The sequence below is a fragment of the Manacus vitellinus genome, unplaced genomic scaffold (assembly GCF_001715985.3).
Source record: "Manacus vitellinus isolate BGI_N305 unplaced genomic scaffold, ASM171598v3 scaffold_73_pilon, whole genome shotgun sequence".
In the NCBI taxonomy this organism is placed as follows: Eukaryota; Metazoa; Chordata; class Aves; order Passeriformes; family Pipridae; genus Manacus; species Manacus vitellinus.
The window spans coordinates 2,216,729-2,233,483 of record NW_021940773.1 but is presented as its reverse complement, the minus strand read 5'-3'; the positions used below and the strand labels follow the sequence as shown (position 1 = coordinate 2,233,483).

The following is a 16,755-nucleotide window of genomic DNA, read 5'->3' as shown; positions in this document are numbered from 1 at the left end:
ACGGGAGGGAGGCGGGGAAGGAGGGAGGGAGGGAGCGGTGCCACCGGGAGCGACGCCCCGCGCTCCCGTCACGCTGCGGCGGGACCGCCCCGTCCGCCCTTAAAGGGCGCGCGGAGCCCCCCCTTAGAGCCAGGGTTGGCTGCGACACGGCTCGAGTTAATGAGATTATAGCAATCCGTAGCAATTAGTGCCGGGGGGTGACTGGGGTCATTAATACAGCCGTGCCTGGAGTGGGTCACCACAGACCTGCCGTGAGGAGTGGGACAGACCCCCAGCTCCTGGAGCAGGTGGTTGGCCTGGAAAACCTTGAGGCCCAAGGTGCAGGGTTAGCCCTGTATCCGAAAGCCAAGTTATGCATTAAAAATGGAACCAAGACCTCTTCTGTCCGAGGTGGGGATGGCTCCTGGTGCCAGGGACAGGCAGAGAGTTGGGACCATCAAATCCTACATTCCACCCACTGCCAACACAAGACTGTCCTTGATTTGTGCCAATGTATTCCCAGAAGCACCTCATCTGTCTTAATTTCCTAGAAAAAAACAAAAAAAGAAATCTTGAACTCCAAATGTCTCTACTGCACTTAACCCATTTTAGGTATTTGGGGACTAAAACTCTACAAAACAAACCTACTGACTGGAAAAGCTCTGTTGAGTATTTTTTGGCTTCTAAACAGTCTCACACAGCAGTGTGGTGTCTTTGTGACACAGCATGTGATGCTGCACTGCAGTTTTGCTCTACTGGAAAGACTAAAAATAAGCACTAAACCACTAAACTAGTTTAGCATCCCTGTCAAGAGGTTTGATTATCTCTCCATTTGTTACAGTTTCAGTAGTCTCCTAAATAACCAGAATTTTCCTAAAACCTCCATGAGCAAGAGAAACCACTGTTACCTAGAGATATATAGTTATATATATATATAACTGTATATATATATAGTTATATATATAACTATACTTACCTACTATATATGCATTAACTACCTCATTTTACTTCCTAGTGTTGGGATCACAAAGGCAAACCAGGTCCAGTCCCACCTGCAGTAGCCAGGGAGACACATCCCAGCGCTGCTTTCTGCTCTGCTCTTTCTGTCCCTCTTCCAAAACCAATGATTCAAGGTATTGCAGCACCACCTGAGGATGACTACTGACTGAATAGAAACCCCAGGCTAAGAGGTTGTACGCAAATACTCCTGTGTGCCTCTGCAACCTCACTAAACTAGGCCCAGCTGAAATTGTGCAAATGAACCAGAAAGTGCCAATGGACCTTTTCTTTACTTTGACAAGAGTTGTGAGATAAGAACATAAGCAGGGTAAGCCAAACTCTTACTTTGTAAAAGCCATGTTTGTGTGCTTCAGTGTCATGATGCCCAGCCTGCAAGTATGAACAAAACTCACTTCAGTCAGATAAACCACAGACTTGTCTGAGCATATCTCTCCTCCTATCATCTACTGCCACTGTAGAAATCTCAGAATTGGGGTTGTCCAAGTCTTGCCAATTCTTGGCCCACGCATCTGATTTTTTAGCAGCAAAAAAATATTTGTACAAACTCAATGAGCTAAGGGTTTTATGAGAAACTTAATGGCTGGGGAGAAACGTTAGGAATGCTGCTAGCTGTAGTTTCTTTGAAACCAAACATTTACATAAAGGTCTCCTAAATGCTTCTTTTGGACCCTAAGTTATCAGTACTCCACAAGGTTTGGTTTATTTTTCCTTTCCCTATTGAAAATTATTGCCTAAGAAATAAAAAGAAGTCTTCTCATGGATGTGCATGCTAAGATCTATCTTCAGTACTGAGATAAGAATCCTCAGGCATTTAAAATTCTCTCAAGAAATACTATGTCTCAAGTGTCTAAGTGCTTAGGGCTCTATATTTTTGGGCTATGTTTTGACTTAAAATGCTGACAGCCAGATAAGAGCCTTCTGTATGTTGTTTGAGAGATGGGACAGGGAGAAAAGTTAACAGCTGTATTTCTTAATGCCAATTTTAAAAAGAAACACGAACACAAATTCCTTTGCTGTCCTGACACATGCTTTAAAATACCGTGAAAACACAACAGGTGAGAAACAAGTTTTCTTTTTCTGTGGTTCATGTAGAACCTGTCCCAGGCAGATACATACTCCCAGGTGGAATCCATACATGAGCTCTGCTGACAGCCCAGGGAAACTGCTGTTACCAGGATATATTCAGGGACAAGCTGTAATTTAAAATGCAAGATGCGTAACATTCAGTATGAATAAAATGGAAACAATGAGAATTTTAAACAAGAGGCAAGTAAGTATTTTCTTGGATTCATTGTCTTTCCACAGTAAAGAACACTAAGGAACTTTTTTCCTAGTGTTTCGCTTACTCCAAGGGAGTGATCTTTTGCCTAATAAATATTTATCTGGTGTCATGCTCTGTTAGCTGGTTGCAATGACTAAATTTAGAAAGGCTGTGATCCTTCTTCTGATGCTTCTTTTAAGCTCTACTGGGCAAGTAGAAGGCTTAGGAATTAAATGAGGTCACTCTAGTCCTAAGGGTGCTCTGAATTGTTTCAATGCTATTAAAATTTACACAGCTAATTCTTTTTCCTTCTTTAGTATCACTGAAATATTTTTATACCAAGTAGATTGCAGTTCATTAGTGATCAACAGAGTCCTCTAAATCATATTATGGGCTGTATTAGGAACGAACACTGGTTTTTGTCTTCACTAGCAAAAAACATGTATACTTTTTTTGGGAGAGATGAATCCAAATCCCTTTCTTCATGTCCAACTCTAACTGGAGAGAAGATACTTTTTTTTAACTTAATGTTGAAGTTTTAACTTAAATTAGCTACATCTGAAATCAAATCCACCTGCAACATCCAGGTAAAGTTCTAGGTTCTGCATAATGACAGAAAGGCAATCTTGCCTTAGGCCATTGTGATATACACGTATGAAATATAGTCAATATAAGTAAGTGCAATAACACAGCTAAAAACCATTTAACATATTTTGTTTCGAATCAACATGAATATATGGAAATGAAAGGCTATTTGGTAATGGTTATTACTGCTTAGCTGACAGAAACAAACTTTGCTGAAATCAGCAAGTGTAGTGTGCTTGTTATTTTGGAAAGTTATCCCATCTGGAAAATAGAGTTTTAAGTGGAAAAATAAAAGGTGCTATATTTAATTCAGCCCCCCCCTTTGATCAGAATAAGCAGCATGATAAGGAGTTGTTAAAAATCGTACTAATCAGCTTCATTTGTACCCAAAGCTTCAGAACTAAATGAATGAAACAGGGATCCTCCATAAAATATATTTATACATCCACGACATATATAAAAATTCTCCCAGTCTCATCTTTTGTGCTAGTAAACCTGTTATCTTATTCCATATGATTATAATTTATGTTTTTAGTAATTTTGATAATGTTTCCTATCCTAGCAGTAAGTTAATTATCAGCACCTGGGAGTAAAAACAGCATGAACTGCAGGCCTGCTGCTCATGGAGCAGATAAAGCAGAATATGAAGACAGTGAAATCATATTAAGTCTGAAAGGAAGATGTCAGTACTGCTAAGGGTGTAAGCTTCAAGGTCTCTGTTATTTAGGACAGATTACCAGAGGTATGTGGGTATTACATAAGAATTTAAGTATCCCTGCGATTTTTTGAAATGACCTAAGCAAGTTCTATGCCAACATTTATTCAGAATTTCTTTTGACTTCCTGGAATACTGAGAGAAGAGATTCTAGAAACAAAAGCATACAGACACTTTGGAACTAACAACTCCTTTCTATTATCACATGGCAAAACTTCCTCAGGGATGCAGGGAAAAAGGTCCTGATTTTTCAAGAGCATTTTTGTGGTTTTTTTTACTTCTTGTTTAAGGATGATTTTCATAGCAATAATTTATATTATTAAATGTACTTCAAATGCTACCGAACTACCTAGTAAAATTACCTAATAGTTAGCAACAAGATCCAACATTCATTGCTAATAATTCACTCATATCCACTGTAAGTAACTTCCATGCAAAGTAACTCTCAGCTTGTACTATTTCTGATTCTGCCTCTCACCTGAAGAACAGCTGTGCCACACAGACTATTTTTCTAGCTGCATGGGCTGACCTAATAAAGGATATTATTCTACCCACAAACCTGTCTTACTCCAAATACAGCTTCTGAGCAGGAAAAAGAAATCAAATCCTGGTTTTGTACTAAAAGCTGTCACCAAGCTGTGAACTAAATGTACTTTTACAAAACAAAAATGGAAGCCTGCACAAATTCTGTAAAATGTATGTCAAATCCAGGAGATAAGAAGTATAATTTTGGTCAATTCTGTTGTTAATCCTACTGTAAAATGACTTGGCTCTTCAGTAATAGTCTGTTGAGCACAAATAACTGTAAACAGAAAAGCTGTAACTAACACTCTCATTAGTTCATAATAAATATTTAGAATATCATGATAAAGATTTAAAATGTGTTCATTTTTGTTTGTAAAAGCTACCTTAATGGTGTTATAACATTCAAAATAGAAGGGCTGGTGTACTGAACCACCGAACTCCTGGTACAGACCAGAAGTCCATCTGTCTTTGCAATTTTAATTATACAGTCACCAGGTTCCCGGAACTGTCGCTCAGCAGCAGAGAAATTTATGCATATTGTTATGCATTACAGACACCCTCCTTTTAAGTACAAACTACTTGCACAGCTGAAGCATTTAAACATAGCAGACCATTGTTTTGTCCCCTTGTTAACAAACAATAAAGAAATCAAGATGTGGAGAGGGGTGAACACAATTTATTCAAACAGAGAGTGATTCCCATTTGCTGAAACACTTCAGGTCAAGTAACTATCATTCCAATGTTGTTCTCATTCAGCAGAATCCAGTATGAATTCTCATGCTCTTTCTCTGTAATACCATGCTTTCACTTCCAGCCCACAAATTCTTACTCATATTTATGAGAAGTGTTACTTGTTTTAACTTTCCCCTATAGTGGAATACCAGCCACAAACTGTGACCAAGTTAAAAAAATCCACTTTTTGTATCTGTAGATTTTTCATCTGTTTCTAGCTCTTAGGGTTCCCTTCAGGTGAAAACACAGCATACAATAAACCAGCCTTTGAAGGAAGAACTACAAACCAAACACTTTCTTAAACTGAAGGTATCACAGAACTGTTGATTCAGCCCAAGTACAGGGCAGAGAGAGCAACAGGTGAATCAAAGCAGCCAGTTCCTGGGACAACCTTGCACAGCGCAGACAGCAACTGGAGTTTACTTGTCCCATTGCAGGCAAATCAGGAAAGCCAACAACCACAGAGATTTCTCTCTCTACTGCAAAGCCTTCCAGACCCTGTTTTCAGGAAATTAATTTTACCTATTTGAAGCATATCTAGAGACATAAAATACCCAAAATCTTTGTTGAAAATCTTCAGAACAAAGATGGTCATTAACTCTTTAAATGGCACCCCATGCAGCCATAGGTTAGCAAAAAATAAACTCCTCTAATTTCTGCACCCAAAGTTGGCAAAATTCAGTTAAACTTGTCCCTATAGAATCTAAAAAACCACAAACTTTGAGAGCTGTGCTACAGCACTGTTTCTGGAGAATCTTCTTAACACTCAACTTCATCCTCTTCTTTAAAGATTTTACATTTCTTATTAATTTTATGCTTACAATTGCATATTAGTAAATTTTTAAGTAACAGAATTCTAATAGTGTTTCATATTGGTCTACCTCTAAAATGAAGTAAATATAAATACCTAAGACACATCAGGTAAAACTGGAACTGCCAGTTCAGAGATTTCACTACCTTTCCCAGTCTCAGCAGCCACATGAGCTCATGTGACGTGTGACGGGCACAGTCCACACAAGGATGTTACTCCTGCTGCTCTGCCAGAAGCCAGGTTTGCCAAAAACCCCTTCCAAAATCGAAACACAAGAATTGCTGTATACAGTTATGAAAATACAGTATTACAATACTAGTACACTGATCTTTGCTATAGATACTAAATTAAACTATAAAGCATGAAGAGCAAGATCTAAAACATTGTATTCTCTACAAAATAATCAAGAAACATGGAATAATTTCTATACTAGGGTATTGCCAAATTTCCACTTGTAAAAGCTAATCCCAGTAGAATAATACCTGTGTTTACTTAAACTACATCACAGGTACAGCGTGTGTAGTAAATGCAGACCATGTGGATGTACTCCAAATCAGTTTTGATTTGCTGGTTCAGTAAAAACAACACTGTAGCTGTTGTATCCCATTCCCTATCCTGAACAAAACATATAAGAAAGCATCCAAAGATTATGAGCTTCAACAATGGATATGTCACTTTGCTAAATACTATATTTCTAAGGAAATTAATGTTGAGTGTTATTCATAGAATGTTTCTAAAATTTGAGTCATATCCATGTAAGCCATCTGGAAGCACTTCCAGGAGATGGGAGATTTGTAGAAGTATAAACAGTGTTATTTACATAATGCATGTTTTACTTTTTCCACTGTAAAGAAAGAAAGAAATAAAACCACCTTAAACTCTTTACATACAAAATGATTGTAATTGAAAAAGGACTGTTTAAGAACTTGCATGTGATACAAGGAGATTAATCAAACATTAATGACTGACAGACTTTCTCCTGGTCAGCATTACCAGAAAAGTCTGTGGCAAGAAAAGTTTCTGGCTTTATAGTAAAGAACAGTCAACAAGAAAAAGCACAGAATGCTGGATTTTTGTTTAAATTATCAAAACCTAACCAGAGAAATCCTAAGACAGAGACAAATCTGTTTTCATATTAAACCAATTAGATATGAAGAACTTTTTTCCATTCTGCTGATATGAACGGATTTTATGTAATTTGCCAAATGCCAATATGAACATTTCATATTCCAAGACCGTGATTTCTTGTAATGAATTACATGGGTGTAGACCTCTGTGTCTTTCAAGAATCCATCCAAATGAAAGAACATTTACGTGCACCTCACAAAGTCATTAAAGAGCAAAAGCCAGATTTTATTACTTTTATTAATTACACTACACAGTAAGCCATGCTGACCCTTCCTTGTTAGAAAATAAGCTCATTAGAAAACCGTATCAATATACCACTACTAGTTATCAACCCATGCTGAGGGAAAGAACTGCACAGCTCTTGACCAGATGCAGTTTGTTTATTAAACACAACTAATATGTAAAAGATTATTTACCTGTTTTTCTTTATCCACTTTGGACATGAAAATCTGTTTGCATTTGTCCTTAAAAGCAAAGTTTAAAGTATGTTTTTGGAAATATTGTGTAACGTTTAATAAATCACCAACACTAAAAATCCTACAGAGAAAGAAATGGATCTTAAAAATAACCAAAACCTTTAAAATTTTCAAAGTTTACACTACACCAAGTATACTGTACTATATCTCTTCTATTTGGTATGAGCTGTAACAATGGCCAAAAACCTTCCTTTTAAGGTCCTTTCTTTTTCAACCATTTGGTTTTGGCAATCTGGATTTATTCTGACACGCATTCAGTGTATGAATTTGGTGTTAGCACAATATCAAACTGCAAGTGAAATATCAGTAACAGTGAGAAATAGCTTAGATTTTCAACTTCCTTCTTCATACATTTCTAAGTCTAGGGATACCTATGGAAACTGCAGGACAGCAGAGTATTTCACAAAATGTGTAGAAATGGCTTTTCTGCACACAGGCGGTGCTCACAGTCCACGTGAAAGCAACGCCAAACGGTTTACAGAGGTATCAGAAACTTGGTAGCACTTTTTAAATTATGTTATTCTTCTAAATTAAAGAAAGGGTTCCTCTGGACACTAAGATAAAAGTCTAAAGCTGAGGAGGCAGTGCTACTACATGGCTTTGAGAAAAAGAATTGTACTATGCTCGGATGCCCTCAGTTCTGTTTAAAGGAAGGTTTCTTGTGAAGGAGAAAGCCAAGCTAAATAGCTGATGGGTACTGAAGGAGTCTCACCTCCATGCACATCTACATATATACAGTGTTTCTTTGGCAGTGACTCATTTGTGTGTTTGGTCCAGCTGAGTCAAACCCAGTTTAACCCAGTAACTGGCAGCAGAGTAACCCTGTCTGACTGAACACAAGGATCTAGATGTTAGTTGCCCTCTTTTTAAAGCATTTAAATATCCTCTTTTTAGCATTCAAACCATATAGCCTTGCTTTTAAAAGGCTGAAACGAGACAAACATCAGCAAAATTACCTTTTTCCATACATATACACACTTCTGTGCACACTTCTGCTAAAAGCAGTGCAGCAAGGACTGTTTGCTTTTCTGTATGTTCCTCCTTCCATCTACTACGAAATCTAATATCCAAACCTCATGTATTTTAGACTTTTCAGAGGTGCTGTTCAGATGTCATCCATACAATTATATATTTTCATTTTTCAAACATGAGTTACATCTCACATCACAGAATTTACAGACGGGGAACAGATCTAACACGTTACTGATATAACTCAGTTTTGTATGTCTCAAAGTGAAATACTGTTGCTTATGTGCTAAGAACAATAACTTCTGGAAAAAGCTGATCAACAAAATCTTCAATCATATGCCTAAACTTCAGGCCTAAGACTTCTACTGCTTGGAACTAAAGCAACTGTTAAGTGATCAAGACAAGCTGTAAATCACTCCATAAGAGTGGGCTCTTATAAGCATTTGATTGACTATTTTAGAACTACTCCTGACAGTGGTAACTTCAAGTGAAAACAAGATCTAATGATTTGGTCATGATGCCTATGAAACTGAATTTACTTTCCTGAACACTTAAACTTTTTGATCCTGTTGTTCAAAATGCAACTTCAGTCATGCATTTCACGAAAAGCAAGTAGAAACAGCAGAAAAAAAAAGTGCACGGTTGACATGGAACACGATGAAATGTGCAAATGACCAGATCTAAATATGCAGGCTGGGGGTAAAAAGACCCAAAATCTTACATTTTAACCCAAACTTAAGTAAAAAAAAGTTTTAGGAGCAGCTGACCTGTAATTTACAAATATTTTAATAATAAGTTAAATTTTGTAGAAAAATTCTGATTTTGCAAACATCTTGCCTACTCTTGCCCTACATGGATATAACCTAACAGGTTTTGTAATATCCAGCTGTAAATTGTGGAAGATCTAACTAGACAAATTATGTTTAAATAAACAAAGGAGAAAATATGTGAAGTAAAAAAAAATAGATGAATGCGCTACTGTGTTTAACAAATATACATTTTTATTAAGAAATTAGGAATATAAAATAAGCCAAGTCCATGCAGAAGTCTTAAAACCATCTACCCCGCCCCCCATCTTTCTTTGTGTCTTCAAAATTGCATTTTAACAAATATAAGTATTATTTATAGTTAAAACTCATGAAGTCAAGTAAAACAATCAACCACACTATAGTCCTTGAGTGTGCAGGAGAGCATAAGGGCAAAAATGATTAGTCATTAGTTTTTTGAGGCTAAGTGCCATGAATTGTCTAAAGGATTTCTTTCTGTGTTGATCAACACAATGCTACTGAAAACATTCAGTATTTTCAAGGCCCTTAGAGAAACAAAATTTTAACTAATTGGAAAAAGTTTTTTTCCTTCATCACCAATTGCCACATGTTCAGAGAGTACTTTTGAGGATCAGCTTATCATTTTACATTGCATATTGTGTGTGCACTGACAGCAGTGACTGTACAAATTATGTTTTCATGTAATAAAGTTATGATCAGGATAAAAAAATTGACAGTATATAAAAATAGGAACTTTGGTTCTCTGAAATATTTTTAAGTATTCAATTGATAAGATCATTGGAATCACCACAGAAGTTTTACCTATGTCATACCACAAGGTATTTATGTTTTTCTAAAGCATTTCAAAGATACACCGTGGGTGGGCACCTAAATTAAGTTCATTCCCTTTATATGGAATACTTTAAAGAACTAACACCACCATGAAGGATGGTTGAGTGTCCAGGAAGCTCATCTATGTAGCTAAGCCAAAAGACAGTTTAAAGGCCAGTTCAACAGCAGCTTCTGTGACTGAGTCATGAAAACAGACGTAACACTCCTGAGGTTTTGGATGTAAAATGAGTCTCCTGAGAAAAAAAAAAAACAACAATAAAAAGAAGAAAATCTTCAGAGTTGTTAAGTTTTTTTCTCCTCAAATGATAAATTCTTGTTGTACTCTGAGGTTTCAGTAAGAAGTTAAAACCAGCTCCTGTGTAAGACAGCTGGCAAATTTCAGTGTAATTTAATTTTTAAATCAAGTTATTCTCTGCTCAGTTTTCTCATGGCTGTGCATGGAAAAAAATCTTTAGGATTTCAGGATCTATTTGTGTGGTACTAGTGTGTTTGTAGCAATCCAGGTTTCTGGGCGACAAGCTGCCATCAAGGTCCTTGGGAGCAAGCCCCAGAATTCAAAAATTTACTAATTCCCACATACTAATCCAATGAGCTCTTTTAGGGAAAGAGCTAAAATAGAAAGCTGTTAATACCTGTGCATAACCTTGTGTAGCTTTATAATTATTTTTTAAAGATATCGACAGTAGCATAAACATTTTTTAAATGTTTAAATTAACAATTTTAATGTTTCCATGCAAACTGCATTGATGTACATTCTTTGTGGGAAACAACTGCTTTTTTTTTTCTCTTTAAACATCTTCCCTCCCCTCTGCAAAAGCTGTCAGCTCCATGCTGTTTTCACATTGGCTCAGTGATCCCCCCAGTTAAAGGTGGAACTTCACACCAGGGCAACTTCCCAGTCCCAAATTAAAGATACCTCAGTCAGTCTGCTCAAGCATTTCAGTGATGTGCTACAGTATTTATTCTTGGCACACTCAAAAGCTGGAGACAAAATTTGTCTTTAAACTTACCCCACAACCCAGTAATTCATTGTTGGTGGTGGTTTCTTCTGGTCAGTCCAGTTATCAGGAGAGCACTCAAACAAAACACCATGTTCTCTTACGAGACCTGTGTCCTCAGCTGCCTTACTAAATTCTGAAATTCCACTGCCTGCCTTTTCCTTTTTCTGTAAAACAATTGCTGAAACATTAGTAGAGAAGGAAACATGTTTACAAAACACTAGCAAATATAACTATGTGATTTCTTCAAGACTCTCTGATGAATGACATTGCTATCAAAAAGCCAGGCTTAGAATACGTAACTAACTTGCTTACATGATTCTTCTCCCCATGGTTTTGTTCCTCTGGCATCAAAAGGCTTTTCCATTGTTACACAATTTGTAGTTAGACGCATGCTCCCTTTTTTGACTTTTTTTTTTTCCTTCTAGCTGAACACTATTTCTGTATTTTAGACATCTGAAATAATACAGCTCCTTTAAAAAACTGTTAGCTAAAGGTCTCATCTTTCTTTCTCTTGTGTGCCTCCCTAATTAAGAACTGTGCTAGTAAAAGTCCATTGAATAAACTTGTCCAGGCAGGAATTTCTTTTTGTAAATAAACAGCTGAAGCACTTTGCTCAGAGTATTTTCTTACTCTTACTCAGTATGAGGGCATAAGATTTATAGAAAATAAAGACATTTTTGTGTTTAGTTGAGCTTTTGGAGCCATGTCTTATACAAAGCTTTTGAATAAACCTTAAAGTTCAGTTAATCTCTGGATCTGCAAATGAAACTCCTATTCCAATCAGTTGCTTCAAAGGCGAAATAAAAGGTTTTCTTGGAAAAAAATCTCAAGGAACTTATGTCTGCCATACGCAAACCCAGAAACCACAACTTTCAACTGCCTACAATACTGAAGATATGGGAGCTGAACATCTAGAAAAGATGGTCAAAACACCACTGTCCTAATTTCTCAAAAATGGAAGAAGAAAAAGTGAAATGCATCTTAGCAGTTCATAAGCAAAACAGGTAGTATTTGTCTGAGTGTCTTGAATTTCCTTAAACATGCTTTGGATTAAATTAATAAAGCATAGTCTAAATTACTCATAGGTTCACAGAGATTTCACAATAGACAACCCTTCCTGTATCTTTCCTTAGTACATAAAACTGTTTCATGTCAGTAAAAAATCAACTGTACAATTAGCAAAGCAGACTTTTAGCACAATAAAAGTGCGCATTGAACACAAAATGACTGATCTGAATGGAGTATCTTATAAATTGAGAACCTGCCCATAACAGTAATATCAGAAGCTTTAAAAACGACACACATGCAAATACAGCAAAGCATTGAAATAATTAATTGAAAACAATCTTGAAACACTGAGTTGAGAATGTAAATAGAAAAACAAAAGCAAAGTTTCTGTACCTCTTTCCTTATGGATTGCTGAAAAATGGAACGAATTGAAAGACAGCACCGATAGAAATTCTCAATTAACTGAGGGTGGATGGAGCCACTGAGCTGTGCTACTTCTTTGTGAGTTGGAGTAATAAAGATTCCTTGCATCGTTTCCAAACAGAGATAGTGGAAGAGAGTATTCTCAGGACCAGATGTCAACCTTAAAAAAATTAAATCAGAATTCAGAAATTCCAGTTTATCAACATATACTTTGTTTCTTAAGACAGAATTGTTTTTCTGGTAACTATAACAGAGTTCAAAAATGGACACAAGTATTTTCTCTACACCAAGGAAATCCTGCTGATTTGGACTGTTAATATTAATTTAAAAAAAACCAACTAACAACAAATCAAAAAATCATGGTACTAGTTAGGGACTGCATTTGTGTTCTCAAAATTTGCCCCAACAAAGAAAAATGGAAAGAAAAATAAAAACTTTGTCCTTTGTACACCTACCTAGAGACACCAAGGAGTACAAGGTATGTGTATGTGTGGCTCAGAACTTTTATTTGAACTTTCAAGGTCATATAGATGTGAGATATATGCATACAACAGTGACATATTGTTCAGAAACAGTGTTTTATTGTATTATTTTGTATTTTTTCTTTAACTAAGCTCTCAATTTAAGAGCTTCACTTCTGATAATCCCTGGTTAGAATAAAATTATGCAGGAACTTCTGTGATCTGTGTATATTCAAAAAACGATCCAAGTATGGCCTAAAATATGAACTACTTAACAAAAAATAATTTCTTACTTGACAGCATTAAGAAGTTCTTTATCTTTCTCTGAAAGGTTCTTTCTTAGATTTCCTAAATGACATGGATTTGGCAGGGTGTGTTTTTTTCTAGTGGCCTGAAAAACACGCAGATAGATGAAATAACAGAGAAAACACAGCTAAAGGAAAAACAGAATCAAACCAACAAATGACCAACTTAGAAGAAAATAACGCAGCATTTTTTGAAAAGGCTGAAACAGTTGCATCAACTAAGTGAAATGTATTTTATAGCCTATTTTAGACTAAAATGAGTTAGAAGCAGTTGGACAATTGTACAGCAATTTGTCCTGGTAACTTATGTTTGCATCATTATTTCAGGGATATTCTCCAATTATTTCTGCTGATTCAAATGCAGCTGTGCCCACTTCAGTCATGTGAAAACCCCAAATATTTATAAGCAATGATAAAATAAAAACACATGATGGCTCTGAGGCTGACCCAAAGCTTCCCAAGCCAACAGAAGTATTTGCTACTGAATTCAGGGATTCTTAGATTTATTCTTTTACATTGAAAGAACAGCATCCCCTAAGCCCACCAGAACTTTATCAATTCTCTCTGCCTTTATTCTCAGACCTGATCCACTACAGGTTGTGGGTTAGTGCTTTCATCTTCTGCAGGACCTTCGTTACCCTGTTGGGGTCCTCCACTGTTTCTCGTAGGGCTCAGCATCTGTGTTGATAGGGAAGAGTCCCCAAACAGAGATCTTCTGCTCGCTGGAGTAGTTGCTGGTTTGCAAGTGTTTTGTATTTTGCTTAGGATAGGCGAGGTGGTCAAGCTCTCCAGTTTGTCACGTGCTGCAGGAAGGAACCAGTCAGCACAAGCTAAAGGTGGAATGGAAGGAGAATCCAGCCTTTCCTCTATGCTGGCATCTATTCCTTCCAGTTGGAGTATGGTTGCTTTGACCTGATCTACATATATACAGTCTGGTCCTGGATTCCCAATAGCTTTGGATGCACAGCCTCCTGCCTCTAGTAGGACACACAACATGAAGTGTCTCTGCAAATATGAAGGGAGCAACATTAGCCTTTGGTTTAATGTACAGTATGTGCTGTGTTATATCTTATCTGAGATTTGGGTAAAATACAGCACTATATTCAACACTCCTTCCTCACCTTCAGAGGAGTTATTTTCTTCTAATCAAATCACATCCACGGACATCTTTCTGTTATTGTGTTATTTAAGTTAATGACCCAAACATAAACATAAAAGCTATTGTTTACAAACTCATTAGCTGTTTGCTTTAAAGAAAGTCTACATTTAAAAAACCAAAACCAGATACATTTCTGAAATGAGTTGTCTGAAAAGACAAGATCATGAAGGTAAAAATACTTTCAACTGAATTGAAAAGGCATAAAAATGATCAGAATTTATGCTTAACCTTTGCAAGCTTTGCAGATGTATAAATAATGCTACTCTCTGAGAAATTCTATCCCATAAAACAACTACAATATAAGTATTTTGTAAAATTACCAAAGAAAATGCATAATATATATATATATCTTAGTGAACAATAGGCAAGACACAACAGCAAAGAAGAGACCCAGAGAATGGGCATACTGCAGTTCTTAACTTACCAAGCCAACTATCAGTAAGAAGTATCTTGCTTCAGGTTCCCTGTATCCTGTAAAACTTGAACTTTCGCATGGCTGGATATGATGCTGTGGAAATACTTCCCGCCACATCACTAACTGACCGATTCTCCGTTCTGCTGCCAAGGGTAACAGACAGTAGTGCCGACAGTATAAACCTATATCAATAAGATCTTCCTTTGGCAAGTGATTACCAATCAAGTAACCCTTAAGTAAACACAGAAAAGGAAGTGTATTCAGTAAGAAATACAACACCACCATATATCACTTCAGAGTACTTTCTATGTAGAGGTATCCCTGCTCCACATGCACTGTCATCTTAAGCTATCTGCCCATAGACTGTCATCTTGGTATACAGTTGTACAACAGATAACACTGAGCTTTTGCACCACATCTAAAGACTCAAAATACTGAAATATACACAAATAAACCATCAGCATATACGCAAGTTATCAAAGGTGAGTTAGGAAATGCATGGCTTTAACAGCTTGAAAACACCTACAGCATTAAGTTGCTCTCATTTAATTCTCTCTCCAAGATTAGTGAGCTCTCACTGGAATTAATAAAATTTCCAAAGAAGATACATAGTACAGCAGCGGTTTTAGCACTAAGAGCTTTACAGCTCAAGTGCTATCATGGTAGATACTGTGCAGGTCCATTTGTGGGAACAGTTTAGTCTTGTGACACTACCAACATAAAGAACAATTGCATGATAAAATCACCAAAGTTTTCTTTAAGTAAAGGCACTTATCTTCCTCTTTATACTGTTGATTACACCGTCTATATTTACTAAATAAATTTATGAATGAGGTCAAAGTGAAAAAAGCTGTTGATACAATTTCTCAAGTCTTGCATTTAAAGATGGACTAAAGATAGATTGCCTGCTGATAAAAAATTGCAGTGAACAAAAAAATTCCTATTAGGATATCCTACAGTCTCACTTGAATTGATTCTTATTGCTTTATTACTCACTCTCTCTAATCCTCTGATCACACACCAAAAAACTCCAGTTTCAAAGATGTATTTTGTTCTTATGATCATACAGTACATATAATTGCCTTTCACAATTTTTTTCTGTTATGGTGTTTGAGTTCTGGTACTAGAAATACATGTTTAAAGCAGTCATACATTTATTTCATATTTGTGAGGTTCTGAAAGGGTAATTCCAGGAATAAATTAGATTTTTATTTTTTTTGCTAATCTTTAGGTCTTAATCGTTAATAATCATTAATATTACCTTGTAGAAGAGACAAGAGCCCAAAATCATATATAATCTTCTCATGTCATAATAATCTTCAGACTGTGGGGGAAAAAATAATTGTATTGTTTTTAATTCAGAATTTTTATTTTATTTACCAAATGCAAGTGAACTACTTCTGGTAAATTGTAATCAATATATTACTTAATGTTTTCATATTTGACCACCTCTTATTACTAGTACAGCAATTAATACTGAGCAGTAAAGGGAAATACCAAATTTTTAGCCTCCATTATTAATTTTCATATCATTAAAATTTTCTCAAAAAATTCCAGCTGAAAATAACAACTTTCCTATTTAATAGTTATTTGTCCATTAACAATTTTTGTTAGGATTTGCTCACTCTCACAGTTCTTAACAGCAAAGTACCTGCAGTGTAACTATTGACACCAGGGGCCCTCATAGAGTAAAACTTTCAAGTCAAAGCATTTTTTTCCAGTACTTGACATTTTACCTAAAATATACCCATTCATTGATCTTTTAATGCCCAGTGGTCTCTGATTAGTAACACTCTGTTTAGCTGTAGTTTAAATTAAGTAGGTGCAATCAATTTCTGTGCAATAAACTGTAACTTACAAACACCGCTTTCTGTAAGTATTCATCCAGATTGTTTAGAACAGTGATTCTCTTGAATAGAATTTTAAAGTAACTGTTCTGAAACATGAGTTTAAGAGAGCTTTTTCATGACAAAGTAAAGCTGAAATTTCAATATGTTTACACCTCGCACAGCAAGAGTTACTTAAGTAAATTACTACAGTCTCCTTTAACAGTATTAAAAATAAGCATAATTTGTAATTATTTTCTGTAAACTGGAAAATTTAAGTTCTCATTGCTCCACAGGTGTTTTCAGGTTTATTCACAATTGCTTGGGAAGGAGACAA

The 16,755-nt window shown here is 36.2% G+C and overlaps 2 protein-coding genes across 2 annotated transcripts in view; both read right to left on the bottom strand.

Moving 5' to 3' along the window:
• Positions 1–1,358, bottom strand: part of HSPA4L (heat shock protein family A (Hsp70) member 4 like) — a 28,773-nt gene extending 27,415 nt beyond the window's left edge. Inside the window, exon 1 of the mRNA XM_029964534.1 lies at positions 1,324–1,358. Coding sequence (XP_029820394.1) covers positions 1,324–1,358 — 35 coding nt within the window. The remainder of the gene's footprint in view (positions 1–1,323) is intronic.
• Positions 1,359–9,197: 7,839 nt separating this feature from the next.
• Positions 9,198–16,755, bottom strand: part of INTU (inturned planar cell polarity protein) — a 43,399-nt gene continuing 35,841 nt past the window's right edge. The window contains 7 exon segments of the mRNA XM_029964533.1: positions 9,198–10,053; positions 10,831–10,985; positions 12,223–12,412; positions 13,007–13,104; positions 13,601–14,023; positions 14,602–14,823; positions 15,854–15,916. Of these exon segments, the coding sequence (XP_029820393.1) occupies positions 9,942–10,053; positions 10,831–10,985; positions 12,223–12,412; positions 13,007–13,104; positions 13,601–14,023; positions 14,602–14,823; positions 15,854–15,916 (1,263 nt within the window). The 3' untranslated portion in view covers positions 9,198–9,941.